Raw genomic sequence first — 15,067 nt, 5'->3', positions numbered from 1 at the left:
GCAGATGAACTGTGCGTGAATTTCTGTGTATGTGCCTGTTTCAGATGAAATCCAATTTTAATGAATTCACACCAGTTGCTGAGTATTTAATGCCGGCCTCTTCTCCCCACTGGCAGCGATGGCTAACTGAAGGTTAACTATCCTTTTTTAAAAATAGAGAACTTGCCCGATTGGCGTGGCTCAGTGATTGACCTATGAACCAGGAGGTCACAGTGCGAATCCTTGTCAGGGCACATGCCCGGGTTGTGGGCTCGATCCCAGTAGGGGGCGCGCAGGAGGCAGCTGGTCAATGATTCTCTCTCATCATTGATGCTTCTAACTTTCTCCCCCTTCTCCCTTCCTCTCTGAAATCAATAAAAATATATTTTTAAAAAATAGAGAAATCGACAAAGATGGGGACGGAAAGCAGATGCCACTTACATAGAGCTGGGCCGTGACATTCTACTCCTGGGGGGCAGAGCCACACGACCCAGAATTTCCGGGGTTCAATAGGCTCAGCTGCACTCAAAAGGGCATCGGGACAGAAAAGGCATGGGTTCAAAGCCCGGGCCTGCCCCTGATTCAGAATAATTACCTCTGATATCAAAGGCGAGGGGAAGAAATACATTCTCAGCAGGGTCTGTGTGTTTTTCCCCCGTGCCCTCGGCGTGGCCGCCTGATGTTACTGTAATTCTCTCTTTGTAGAGCTTTTTGCTGATATTCGAGGTGACAGGCTGTTGCTGCTCACGGAGACAGATGACTCCTCACCAGCACGAGCAACCCCGGCTGCCCGGTGGCGGCCTCACGGCTCTCTCATTAGCGGCTGATTGTCCCAAATTGATGTAAATTGACTTGGCTGGCTCGGACGCCTTTAAATGGTTGGCACCGACTATGGCCTCGCCCTGGAAATTATATGGTCAAAGCCTTCATGTTCCTGGAAATCCTAGCCCTTTTCTTACTGTGAATTCGGGCCTGGTACATAGGAATTAGTTAGACACACGCCCTGTGGTACCCAGGGCCAGACAGGGCACGCTTCAATGGAATGGACGGTTTTTGTTTAAATTTAATTTTTTAAATATATTTTCATTGATTTCAGGGAGGAAGGAAGAGGGAGAGAGAGATAGAAACATCAATGATGAGAGAGAATCAACCCAGGCATGTGCCCAGATCTGGAAATGAACCGTGACCTCTTGGTTCATAGGTTGATGCTCGATCACTGAGTCACGCTGGCGGGACTAAAATATGTTTATTTGTTTGTTTGTTTAAATGTTCTCTTCTGCTCCTGCTGCTCATCCTCTCCCCTTTACTGAAAGGCCCTCTGTTTCTTCATCTCTAACTGCTGTGTAAGTTTGAAATCAATCAGACTATGACGTGCAGGCCAAGCCCAGCCTTTCTACATTTTTAAGTGATTGAAACAAAATCTAAAGAAGATTTCATGGCACGCGAAAATTGGATGAAATTCAAATTTTCAAAAGATGTTACTGGAACACAGACCACACCCGCCCATTCTTGTGTCGGGTTCAGGCCCAGCGGCTGACAGAGGTGAGCAGCCGGGACAGAGATTACATGGTCCACGGAGCCTCAGGTAATCGTAGCTGTCCCTTCACAGGAGAAGCTTGCCCGCCCCTGGGATCAATCACCAAAGCGGAAACGACAGCATCCTGTAACCTGCCACCGCGAGCTCCACGAGCCATCAATACTCACTAACGCTCGCTCGCCACTTCTCCCTAGTGGAGCTGGGGGCCCACCCGATTGCAACCTCCGGTTTTCCACCTATAAAGTGAGGAGAATAATCTTACCTCTATTGCGAAATAAGATGCTGCATTTATTTACATTCCTGACACAATGGCAAATGCACCATAAAGAACTGTTTATGGTTTGGAAATGATTAATCATTATTCCTCAGAAACGTGTTCATATGCACACAGGTCAGATCATTGGTATCTATTTTTAAAGACATAGAGCTGTGATTCCCAAAGTGGGCGCTACCGCCCCCCGGTGGGCGCTGCAGCGATCCAGGGGGGCGGTGATGGCCACAGGTGCATTTGGGGGTGATGAGCAACTGCTATTAAAATTTAAAAAAAATTAATTTCCAGGGGCTGAGTAATATTTTTTCTGGAAAGGAGGCGGTAGGCCAAATAAGTTTGGGAACCACTGACTTAGAGTCTACCTTCAGTTGTCCATTCCTGCAGGGCCCCTACCTGCATAAACACGCCTCTCTACCTGCATGAACACCCCTACCTGCATAAACACCCCTACCTGCATGGACACCCCTACCTGCATAAACACCCCTACCTGCATAAACACCCCTCCCTACCTGCATAAACACCCCTCCCTACCTGCATAAACACCCCTACCTGCATAAACACCCCTACCTGCATAAACACCCCTACCTGCATGGACACCCCTACCTGCATAAACACCCCTCCCTACCTGCATAAACACCCCTCCCTACCTGCATAAACACCCCTACCTGCATAAACACCCCTACCTGCATGAACACCCCTACCTGCATGAACACCCCTCCCTACCTGCATAAACACCCCTACCTGCATGAACACCCCTCCCTACCTGCATAAACAAACACCCAGCCATGGAGGTGAACTGCGCCCAGTGGATTTCCTCTGAAACAGGCAGGTACACAGAATTCAGACCGACAAGGAGCCTTAGCACGTCAGGCCCCGCCTGGGGTTTCCCGGGAGGGGGTGCAGAGAGAAGACCAACCAAGGTGGCCGGGGCCACAGTCCTTGGGAAGGCGGTAGCCGCCACCCCCGGAAACAGGGGCCCCGGCTTCACTAGACTTTAGTTCCCAGGTGCCCTCCCATCGGGCTCACCTGAGGCTCCTCTACCCCAGAATCCTGCTGTGATGGTGGCGGAGGACTGGCCCTTCCCTGGATTCAAAATTCTTCTCCTACAAGTTTCAAGTGCCTGGCCCTTTAGCAGTTGAGCTGGTTTGCATACTTAGACGTTATAGATGCCCTTAGAAGAGTCTGAGACTCTCTTTCTCTCTCTCTCATACACACAAACCCCCTCACTAGCAGGTAAGGAATGGCTTCAGGGCACCTCCACTCATGCTCTGCCTCAAGGAAGGAAGGAACGTCAGGTGTTGGATGTCCACGTGGCCTCCTGATGGTCTGACCCTCAGCGAGTCCTCCCTGCTGCTTCTGCTCTGGGCCAATAGCAGGTAAAACTCCGCCTGCGTTTCTCCACGAGCTCTGGCATCTCACACACCTTTCCCTGTTAAGCATGGAGGGTCCCGTGGTGTGAAATGGTAGATTCGGGAGTATTTTTCCTTCTCAATATTCCCCCCTAGTAAACGGGGAAATTAGCCTGGATTGCCAAGCACATACGGAGAGGTGCCCCCAGGGTCGGAGCCCGGGCCTCTCAGTGGAGACTGATCGCCGAGGAGCAGGCACCCTCGGGGTGGCGGGAGGCGGCCTGGCATTGCTGCTCACATGCCCTCCCTCTGGGTCTGTCTAGTCGCAGCGTCAGCGGTTCCAGAGCCTGGGGTTTTGAACACATTCAGGATCTGGTCCTACTGTGCGGGGCGCTCTGAACAACTCGCTCCTCCTGAGCTGCCCCAGCAGCCTCTGCTTCTGTGGCTCCTCCGATGGGCCATGAGGACGGGAAGCATTGAAGCCCCTTTCTCAGCCTTCGTGTAAGCCCACCGGCTCCCAGGGGCATCAGGTCTGGAAGCATTAGTGGGCTTTTGCTCTCGATCCCAAATTAAAGTGGTGTTAAGAACAGAGGGAAGCCGGCCGGCGTGGCTCAGTGGTTGAATGTCCATCTATGAACCAGGAGGTCATGGTTTGATTCCCGGTCGGGGCACATGCCCGGGTTGTGGGCTCAATCCCCAGTGGGGGGCCTGCAGGAGGCAGCCCATCCATGATTCTCTCTCATCATTGATGTTTCTAGCTCTCCCTCTCCCTTCCTCTCTGAAATCAATAAAAATAATAAAAAAAGAATGTGACTACCCAAGGGACAGCTTTTAGCATGACAGAGGGGTGTGGCCTCATCCTGACAAATCAGGAAGAATTTCACAGCGGGAGCCACCCTGGGGTTCCCTCTTCCAGGTGATCAAATGAGCCTCTCCTCCCCCCCCCGGCCCCCAGGAGGACTACCCAGCCTGTGTGGTGCCTACAAATGATCACTTCCTACCTTCGGCCTCCCTAACATTTTCCTTCCCCTGGAGCAGGGGTCCTCAAACTACGGCCCGCGGGCCACATGCAAATACAAATATTGTATTTGTTCCCGTTTTGTTTTTTTACTTCAAAATAAGATATGTGCAGTGTGCATAGGAATTTGTTCATAGTTTTTTTTTTAAACTATAGTCCAGCCCTCCAATGGTCTGAGGGACAGTGAACTGGCCCCCTGTTTAAAAAGTTTGAGGACCCCTGCCCTGGAGGCTCCCGTGGGTCTGTTTAGAGAGCACCTCCTCCCGTTAGGAGCTGAGCCACAGTGACTCAGCGCCCTTCCCAGCACTCCCTGTTGGGGCTGAGGCTCAGGAAGGGGCAGGAGGCCCAGCCCACGGTGCTGGAAAGGCAATGAAAGGCTCAGATTCAGTGGTGCCCGTGGCTTCAGCGACAGAGGTGAGCAGGCCCGATGAGTGACCCGATGCCGCACAGACGGCCTCGTCTAAGTGCCATGACGCGCCTGTCAGTGGACTCAGCCTGTGAGGTCGGCCGGTGAAATGGGAGCTGGAGGCTTTCAGACCACGCGGTGGAGAGCAGGCGACGGGGCCAGAGGGAGTGAGAGATCACAGGGAGGCGCCAGGAGGTGCCACCTTCACCTCAGAGAGGCGGTTGGGAGCGTCATCTTAATGATCACAAGTTGTCGGCGGGCGGGGCGGGCGTGTGGGAGGTAATCTCACAGCCGGGAGGTAGAGAAAGGGGAGGGGGCAGGGAGAGGAAGGAAAGAGCCTCCCGAACCAGAACCATCGCGGCTGGGGAGCCATGGTGGGAATGACTCTGAGAGGAAAGGAGGTGGAGGGATCCGAAGTCTCGCTCTGGAAACCAGCGAGGACTGAGAACCTGGCCAGTGAGACGGACGGGAGCCCTGGTGGTCAGGAGAGATCGGAGAGAAGAGCGCCGAGGGCTCAACCATGGCTCCTGCACAAAACCTCACTGCCCACAAAGGTCACCGCCCTCCCCTGGCCTCCTGTGCTGAAGGTCATTACACAAAACCTCGCCGCCCTCCCCTGGCCTCCTGGGCTGAAGGTCGGAGGGCGGGTGAGGCCCTGGGGTCTTTCACTCGACTTGCATTGAAGCAGTGCCTTTCCTGAAAGCATCCCTCCTAGCAGCCCCTCCGGCTTCTGCTGGAACTTTCCCGGAGTCTGGGGACCTCTCACTCCCCAAGGCAGCCGATGGCGGCTCTCCGGCAGCTGGGGAGGCTGCAACCTGCGCGGCTCCGTGTGCCCACGGGTCCCCCTCTGTCTACCTGAGCCAACACGTCCACTCGTTACATAATAGCCCTTCAAACCCCGCTCACATCTGCCGCAGGCCAAGCCCTGTGCTCAGCGGCCTGCTCAGCTCCCTATGGACACCCCTCCTCAGAGACCGGCCCCCCTCCATCACAGCCTGCTGCTCCCAAGGACGAGGTCTTTTTTGTTGTTGTTAATCCTCCCGTGAGGATATTTTTTCCATTGATTTCCATTGATTTTTAAAGACAGTGGAGAGGAGGGAGGGAGGGGGAGAAAGAGAGAGAAAGAGAAATATCAACGTGAGAGAGAAACATCCATCAGTTACCTCCATACACACCTGGACCAGGGATCGAACCGGCAACCTAGGTATGTGCCCTGACCGGGAATCAGGAATCAAACCTATTGGTGTACGGGCGATGCTCCAACCAACCGAGCCACCCAGCCAGGGCTAACCAAGAGCTTTTCAGAGTCTCCTAGTCAACAGTTTGATACTTACAGTAGCCAATCTTGCTGCACGTTCCGCACTACCATCGTGTATAATAAACTTAAGACATGACTTCTTGCCTAGTGCTTTCACACAGCAACCCGTGCTTGGAACTAACTAATAACCGGGTGCTGACCATCCACCACAGGGCCACATTCATCCTTTTCCTTGAATCTTCACGATTATCATGTGTTAGGTCCTAGTGTTACCCCCATTTTTAGATGAAAACTGTGCTTAGAGAGTCCAAGGAATTTCCCCTAAGCCTTGAAGGTGGTAAGGGGTGGAGATGAGATTTAAACCCAGGTCCATATCACTCCAAAGCCTATGAATACACTCACTATCATAGATATAAGCGATGGTGTCAGTAACTGGCAAGATCCAGTCCTCTCTGCCTGCTGTTCCACATGGCTCCTCCAGGGGGCCGCAGCTCCGTGTCCTGTTCCCTCCTCACCTGGCACTGCCCACCTAAAGGGCCGCTCACTGCTGCCAAGGCCACTGTGAGCCCTGCTCTCCCACTGTCTCTTCTTGGTGTTGGTTTCTTCTTGTCAGGCTAATATCACTGCCATTGACAATGAGGCTAATGCAAGGATGGGTTCAACTCAGGGCAAGCAGACGTATGCGTGGGGGTGGAGGGAAGAAAGACAGAGAGAGAGAACCATCAATCGATTGCCTCCCGTAGGCATCCTACCTGGGGATAGAGCCCACAACAACCTTTTTGGTGGACGGGATGACGCTCTAACCCACTGAGCCACCCGGCCAGGGCGGGACTGCCTGCTAATGCCATGCTCCAGATGCAGGCCCTCCGGCTCCTGGATCCACCCTAACCTTGGCCGACTCACGGCCCACTTCCTGACGCCGTGACATTAGCGTGGTGGAACATTCCACCCGGCCTTGCATTACGGAGACCTGCACCTTACAGGCGACTTCAATTCCGCGAGGAGCCAGCCACACCTTCCGCACAGCCCTGGTGCCAGGGGCTCCCGACAGGCCCTGCGTGCTGACATTTTTTTTCCAAGCGCCAAGCAAGCAAAGAGCCCTCTAGAGCCGCGCCGTCCAATATGGTAGACATATGTGGCCATCCCGCCTCGCAATATGGCCAGTCCTAATTGAGCTGTTCTGTTTAAGCACAAAACCCACGTCTGACTGCAGAGCCTGAGGGAAAATGTAAACCGTCTCCTTGATCATTTTAATGCTCATTATGTGTCGCAATGATACCATTTCAGATATTCCGGGTACGGTGAGTTGTTAGGATCAACTTGCATTTATTTTCTTAAATTTTTTTTAAGGTGGATAACAAACCGTGGAAGGTTACCTATCTGGTTTGCACGATTTTCTATTGGGCTGGGGATTTGCCTGGTGCCTCGTAAAGCCAGCCGGCCCGGGTATAGATGGGTGCAGAGTTGGTGCAGAACTAAAAAGCAGAGAAGGTTACGCAGGACGCCAGGAGGCTTCTGCTCAGATTTTGAAATTCACATTCCCCGGACACCCCACACGACGTGCCACCTCCCCTGACAAGGTTTTCAGAAGGCCTGCTGACCCTCTGAGCGTGGAGGCTGGACCGTGCGACCCCGGCATCCGTCCAGGGCTCCCTGAATGGTGCCCAACCTCAGAGGCGTAACATCAGCATTGATTTTCGCCATTTATCCTCCCCTGGCGTTTACATGCCCCTTAGATGGATTGCCGTTAGGTTTCTGGTTAAGATTCAGTGATGGGAATGATAGCCAGGGTAGCGATAGAGATGTAGATACCATTTAATTTATGGACCCCGGGGCTCCAGGGTCCCTTCTGGCTCAAGAAATATATGAACCACAGACACACCAGCCCTCATTTTGCGGTGAGGGCTTCCTGGCCGGGTCCCTATTGTGCCACTGAATTTACGGTCTGGCCAGGTACACGGATCCGCGTACCGTATTTCAATGTGAGTGGCTCTAGCCATCAGAGGGGCCGGAGCCGGGCCTCAAAGACACCTGCTGGGCAGCTGATGAATTGCTCTCTCTCCTCGCCATGGAGCGTGGCATTAGGTAGCTTTTACTTTATTATTTTAAAGGAGAAACATGGATATTTAATGCTTCTAAATGCAACTAAGAAAGGACCGTCTATTCCGAGAATATAACAGGTGATAAACAGTCTTCCATTCTTCTTCACAGTGGGCGAAGAAGAGGAAGAAAGAAAAGCAAGTGGGAAAAGGAATGACAGAGAGAAAAAAACAAAACCAAGTCTTTCCCAAAGCAGACTCTGAAAAATATCCTGACTTTAAAGAACGGATAAGATAGCTATTCTAGAACTTGTTAGGAAAATGGCATTTGGGCCCTGGCTGGTGTCACTCAGTGGTTAGAGCGTCTGCCCACACAGGAAAGGGTCTCAGGTTTGATTCCTGGTCAAGGGCATGCACTTGAGTTGCAGGTTTGATCCCTGGCCCTCGTCCGGGCTTGTGCAGGAAGCAACCAATCTATGTGTGTCTCTCATATCTATGTTTCTCTCTCCTCCCACCTCTCTTTCTCCCTCTTCCCCCCTCCCTCCATCCCTTCCACTCTTTCTAAAACTCAATGGAAAAAACACCCTCCGTGAGGATTAACCAAACATAATAAAAACAATAAAAGAAAATGGCATTTGGTTTGGAAGCAAAGGCATTCTTGAAATCCGTCTCCAACATGAGTGCCAATCGGAACTCGCTGGGTGGCGGGAAAGGCTCAGGTAGCTCTGCAGGCTTGTCAGGGGTCGGGCTGGGCCTTTTTCTGCTCTGAGCGCTGCCCGGCCGGCCAGGCAAGCAGGGGGGGCCATGCTGCAGCGGGCGAGGGCAGCGCCCCAGTTACTTACGTCGACAGCCGGCGTGCCAGGAATTGCCCGGCAGACACTCATCACACTTAGGCCCCGTGGCTCCCGCCTTACACTCACAGAATCCGGAGCCATTACAGCGCTCATGGACGGAGCCCAAGGGGTTACAAAAACACTCTGCGGAAAGGAGACAACACACAGGCTGGAGGGCAGGCCCAGGGCCGGCCGGAGGGTGCCGACACCCGCGCCCACGGCCACCAGCGCCTCGCTCCCTCGGGACGGATGCCGCTAACGAAACGCTCTGGCAAAGGCGGCCGCGGCAGGTGCACCGATTTACCTGCCCGGCCGCCCAGGATATCGTTTCCATGACACGGGAGGAAATCAACCGAAACCTTCCAGGGAGATAAGGCATCGCGCTCCCCACTGCCCACGGGGCCTGATGGAGAGGCCATTGGCGTGACCGCCGCCAGCAGGGTGGCCAGCGAGGCTCCATCACCCACCGTCAGGGCCAAAGCTGCTGAGATGATTCAAACGGGCTGACCTGTGACGCTTCGGATCCGAGAACCGCCGGACAGGTTTACAGTGCAGTACGGATGCACGTGGCTCACTCACAGGCAGGTTTTCCCTTATGACTCGGGATGGACACCCTGTAGGGACTGATCTACGAGGCTAGTGCGGCATTTGTGCCGCCGAGATGAACACTCAGGAAAAGAAATGCCGAGATCCCACGTAACTTTCTACGTTTGAGACTTTTCTCACTAGACTGTCTGAACTGTGAGTAATAAACAGAAACGGGCCATTTTCCTGACTCCGCCCAAGCCTCATGGGGGTGTTTTTATGGCCCGAGCACTGCTTGGCCTGAAGGCTGGGCCAGGTCGCCTCGGGCTTCCACGGGCCTGAGAGGTTTCAGGACCAGCTGGCTGGCGGCGTGTGGAGTTTGGGGGACAAAGTTTCTTCGCTTATCACCCCACTGTGGGATCGTGGGCAGGTTCTTGGGCTCCTCCATAACAAAGAGCCCATGAAGAGATTTTCTTGTTAAAAAAAAACCAACAAACCCCAAGTAAAATCATACCAAGCAAATAACCGAACAACCGCCATGAGCAGCCCTGGGAGTCCCAGTTTAGTATCACCCAGTTGAGCACCCGTTAGCCATGGAGACTCAGGGTTTAACACCACAGAGGGCCAGAGGCCCGCTCTCACTCTTTCTGTCATGGGAACTAATTAGCTAATTTCTTCAAAAAATGTGGAAGGCCTTAGAACTGTGATTTATTTCGTGGTGATTAAATCATTTTTTTCCTCTTTATAGTTCGGCATTCTTCTGCTGTAAACATGTAGAAGACGAATAGGTATACACAGGTAAAAATAAAACGAGGTTAACTCTAAAATGCTCTCTCCTTGGCTGGCGTGGTTTGTCCTTAATAACTAGTTTTATTTTAAATCGGCATTTCCTATTTTAATGTGTGTGTGTAGGGGGTTGTTGTTTAAAGATTTTAAAAATAGTAATTCCGTTATGGCTTTAAGATGTTTTTCTGTGCATATGTATAAGTATGCACCTATCTCCAAACTGTAAGATGTTTTTTACTGTTTAATGTGTATATGTTGACAATAAACCACCAATGTTTTGTTAGCCAGGTGGTAGAATCTTCTTTGGCCAACATGAATTCACATACTACCCTAGTCAATAGCCCATAAAATTGGTTATTATGCCCTGACCAGTTTGGCTCAGTGGATAGAGCGTCAGCCTGCGGACTGAAGGGTCCCAGGTTCTATTCCGGTCAAGGGCATGTACCTTGGTTGTGGACACATCCCCAGTAGGGAGTGTGCAAGAGGCAGCTGAATTGATGTTTCTCTCTCATCGATGTTTCTAACTATCACTCTCCTTCTCCCTTCCTCTCTGTAAAAAATCAATAAAATATATTTTAAAAAATTGATTATTATAAGGTTTTAGATGCAAAAATATGTAAACAAAGTTGTTTTATTTCTCCCTCAAAAATGTGAAACGTCTAAACCACAGAATATGCCAGTGGTTGTCTTAGGAAACGGTGTAGGAATAATGAACTTACTCAAACAGTAATGAGAATAAATAACAAGAAGAGGTGGGGCTACACTCCACCTTCCACACAAATACTTGGGTTTAAAAGTATATTACTGATGGGACTATGCTGTACGGTAGGTGCTGGGCTGAGGAGGATGGCCTTGGAGAATTTTTTTTTCTTCTATGAAACTAAAAAGAATAGGCAGCACTGCTAGGCTGAAAACACCATGAAACACGTTGGGAGGTTTGATTCCATAGTTACATTGCAATTGATTGATAGGTTCAAAGTGTTTTGTGTTTGCTTTGCTCTACAGAAGGGACCGCTGATGACCTGAACTGGGGTTTCCAGGGGAATGAAAAATAATCCAATATCAGCTGCGCTACGTTTAGTAGCAACGGCTGGGCCCTGGCAGTGACTACCCAACATCACACACCAGGCATCCGCTAGCTTCCTGCTGGAGTGTCTATGAGACAGGCGTGCAAGCCTGCCCTCTCCACGTAATCGCTGCGTCATACAGGGCAATGCCATGCATCTCTGGAGACACGGCTGTGTTTGGAATGTGTGTGAAAACCGGTAAATTCACCAGCGATCCCAAAGCAGCGATCACTGCGGCAACATGGGGATCAGCCTGCATTTTACATTTGCAGGATTATAAAACGATGCAGGCGGTGTACAGCTATTTCAACAGAGTCCACGTTTGGTCAGAGATTATGGGCTGTTCCCCAGTGGATTTGACGGCCAGCTGTTAAAGCGCCGTTTAAAAAAATATTTAGAGAAGATTTAGATGAAGTTCACATTTTTGTGAGATTACCGCCTGATTCTGTGCAAAGGCGCTGGGTAGATACCCATTCATTTCCATGAGAGCTTTCTGGAAACATGAGCCCTCAGTTCCTTGTGCTGTAGCCTCTCAAATCCAACCCTCAGTCCTGCCCTAAGCCCTCGTGGGGAGCTTAGTGTGGGGAACAGTGAGAAGGGTCCCGTGCCCGACAGGGCTAACCTTGGGCCTTGGCCATGAGCCACAGGCTGCCCGTGGCCCCCAGGAGCAACCCTCAGCCTCAGTCTCGATTCCCCTGCCCTTGGTCGCTCCTGTGGGAAAACTGGAATCTAAATGTGATTGCTTCGTTGCACATATGCATGTATGGACTAAAGACAAAAGACAAACCATTGCTGATACCAGCTGGCCACACCTTTCGGTTCATTCTCTAAAAACAATTTCCCCCCCTTAGGAAAAGGGCAACAATTTAAGGAGCTGGTGTGTGGGGGACATGGTAGCTACTGGCTATTGTAGGTAACGGCACCTCACAACACCCATCTCTGTGCTCACCAAGTCCTTCCCTTGGTTTGAAGAGTGTAAAATAGTGCTCTCCAAAGATTTCTAATTTCTAGAATTCCCCAAAGGTTTAGGGTTTTAATGAACAGACTTTCCAGAAATAGAAAAAAACAAAAAACAACGGCTCTTGATTTTTTTTAAAAGTAGAAATAAATAAAAAATGTCTACTTAAGCTTTCCATATTTTATCTGTAGCTTATGTTTTAAAAGACAAAAGCGGAATGGGCTGTCCTCTTGCCTGTGGATAATCAAGCGTGGATTTACGATACAACTATATCTCTTAGAATCGGAGGGGGAGCGCAGACTGTCCTTCATAGATGATTTTAGGACTGGAAAAAGGCCCAACTTCCTCAGAACAGAATATTACTCCAAATAGCACATATCGGGGCATTGTTACATTACCTGCAATCAGAAAGTCCCTGGGATAGAATCTTTTCTCTTGAGGCCTTTTTCTTTAATTTATTTCAAGTAATATGAAATTAAGTTATAAAACCTTGTAATTGTACGTAAATAGAAATATTTTAGGTTTCATTCCTGCGCTCCTATTTATTTTACCTTTTCTCTTGCTTCCATATTTATGGTGTGGCATTTATATATTTTTACAGGTGACATTCAGCAACATGGAACTCTGCATTCAAAATTCAGACAGCTACATGTCTTTGGGTTGTTGGTAATATCCTCAAGTCTTTGTAACCCCGGTGTTAGGAAGGCAACTGAATTTCTGTTCCTAAGGTTGGGGTGGAATTGTGGCTCTCATTCCAAAAGCATTCCAGACTGTGGAACCTCAGAGGGAAGGCAGGGGTGAGGGGGTGGGGTGGGTGGGTAGAGATCAACCAGAGACCTTGTTTGCATATATGCATAACCCATGGACACAGACAATAGGGCGGTGAAGGCCTGGGGCAGGGGCCAGGGGTGGGCTAGAAGGGGTCAATGGGGGGAAAAAGAGGACGTATGTAATACTTTCAACAATAAAGATTAATAAAAGAATTCTATAAGTAAAAGTCTGAGAAGCATAGCTTTGCTAATTGGGTCAGGGTGGTTGGGAGAATGTGTTCGAGCTTTGAAGTCACAAAAGGGACTCTTTGCTAACGCCATATGATGTGCGTCAACTTGCCTTACTTTTCTCAACTAGAAAATGGGAAATTATCAGTGGAACACTTACCCCTGACCCCCCCCCCCCCCCCCCCAGACACGGCTTTGTTATGAGGATCAAGTAATAAACACATTCACAAGTCAGCCCACAGTTCACCAAGAGCTTGCTGCGCATCCCGTGGGATCCCCATGTGACCAGGGGTTCTCAGATGACTTACCTAAGGCACACGGCTATTAAATAGCACACTGGGACTTGAACCCAGGTCTCCGGCCTCTAAGTCCCGTGATTTCTCCACTAATTCACAAATGATAAGGGAGGCAGGCTTTGAAGAATAGGACATACTGGAGACATACACAGTCGAATGTAAACTTGGCCCAACTGAATTCAAAACAAGGTGCACAGCTAGCTAAACGAGACACTTGGCAAGGACCTATATGTCCTTGACAATCCAATCGGAGAGCGATAATCCCACAATTGCATACTGATTGGGTTCCTTTTTTTGATGAAAAGACCATCTGTCATTTTTCAGCTCCTTTATTCTGTTGAAATTAGTCTCTATGTGAAATATTCTACCTTTAAAATGGGTTGCCTATATGGTTATACCCATTAGTGTGGTAACAGATAGACAGCCTTTACCATTTTAAATATATGCATTTCCCCCTAGAAAATGATGACGTGAAATTCCATTTATTGGTTCTTACTTCTCCATCAGCTCCTTTTCTTAAACACAGGTCCCACAATGCACAGGCAGGAGGGTTTTTGTTTTTGTTGTTGTTTTTTTTTGATGGGAAGGCCCCCTGATTCTCTCCAGTTGACATGGTCAACCGACATGGTGGGTGGGGACAGCGCCCCAGGGACCCAACCCAGTGGACTCAATTTTCCAGGGCTCACAAAGCTAAGAGAATTAACCATCTAGAATAATTTTGAGAAATTGCTTCTCTTTTGGGGGACTGTAAAAAAATCCAATAAATGGAATTTATTTTCTATGGATGAAAAAGGCAGGCAAGACTTCTACATTACCAACTGCATGTGGCTTTCACTTGCAAATGGCAATATTTGTAATCAACCAACATTTGTTGATTAGCGATTATGTGCAAGGGGTTGTATCCTAACTTCTCACATTGATAATTCAAGCCCCTAGAATGAGTCCCCATTTTGAATGTTGAATGCATAGCTTCACTTTAAGGTTAGGCTGAAAGGACCAGGTTTTAAGAATTCATGCAAAAGGAAAATGGAGAATTCTTTATCTCCGAAACATTTTTCAGCTCATTATCATCTTTAAAGCAACAGTCACATGAGGATTCGCCATATAGTCCCCCAACTACGATTTCAACCAGCACACGTGAATTTTAAGTCTACCACAGGGATGTTTTGAAAGTTCCTTCGAGAAAGGTCCTTCTGGCTCAGCCATGGTACAGACCCCCAGCCTCTCCGCCTTCCACAGCTCCCCATCGCGTGAAAGGCACAGAACAGTAGCTGAAATGATAAGGGGACTGACCTATGCACACATTCTCATCGTCCAGCTGTGCCGAAGCATTTCGGAAGTAGCCCAGCCTGCATAACTCACAGTGCTGCCCTCTAGTGTTGTGCTTACAGCTCACGCAAATGACTGTGTTTAGCAGATCGATATAACTGCATCGATTGGAGTGGCCGAAGCATTCGCAGTCTTGCAAGGAAGAAGAGAAATGTATACAGAGTGTATACGGCAGCGGAAGAGTCATCGCACACCACATGCTTGGATACAATGAGGGGTGGGGAGGAGATGGAGGCATGGCATTACATCTATGCGGTGCGACATGACACATGGCGGCGGCAGGTGGCTGTGGCGGGCATGGAGGGAGCATCTGTTTCGAGCAGGAGAGAAAGGCCGGACATTCAGAACATGACGGGAGGTTGTCAATTCTTGGCAGACAGGATGAACAGAAGCATTTGCAGGTGCACACCTTTTAATA

The 15,067-nt window shown here is 49.9% G+C and overlaps 1 protein-coding gene across 7 annotated transcripts in view; it reads right to left on the bottom strand.

The window, feature by feature from the left end:
- NTNG1 (netrin G1) overlaps window positions 1-15,067 on the bottom strand; it is a 226,871-nt gene that overhangs the window by 23,969 nt on the left and 187,835 nt on the right. For 3 of the 7 annotated variants that reach the window (XM_070396682.1, XM_070396684.1, XM_070396688.1), the window contains one exon: window positions 14,614-14,781. The exons of 3 other annotated variants lie outside the window; for them this stretch is intronic. In XM_070396682.1, the coding sequence (XP_070252783.1) occupies window positions 14,614-14,781 (168 nt within the window). Of the gene's footprint in view, window positions 1-8,699; window positions 8,835-14,613; window positions 14,782-15,067 lie in introns of all 7 variants that reach the window. One more of the 7 variants, XM_070396689.1, reaches the window with a different exon arrangement.

This window comes from Myotis yumanensis, unplaced genomic scaffold (assembly GCF_028538775.1).
Source record: "Myotis yumanensis isolate MYYU_CA2020_CCGP unplaced genomic scaffold, mMyoYum1.0.hap1 SCAF_17, whole genome shotgun sequence".
NCBI lineage: Eukaryota > Metazoa > Chordata > Mammalia > Chiroptera > Vespertilionidae > Myotis > Myotis yumanensis.
The sequence above is the reverse complement of the archived record's forward strand: the minus strand, read 5'-3'. Positions and strand labels throughout refer to the sequence as shown.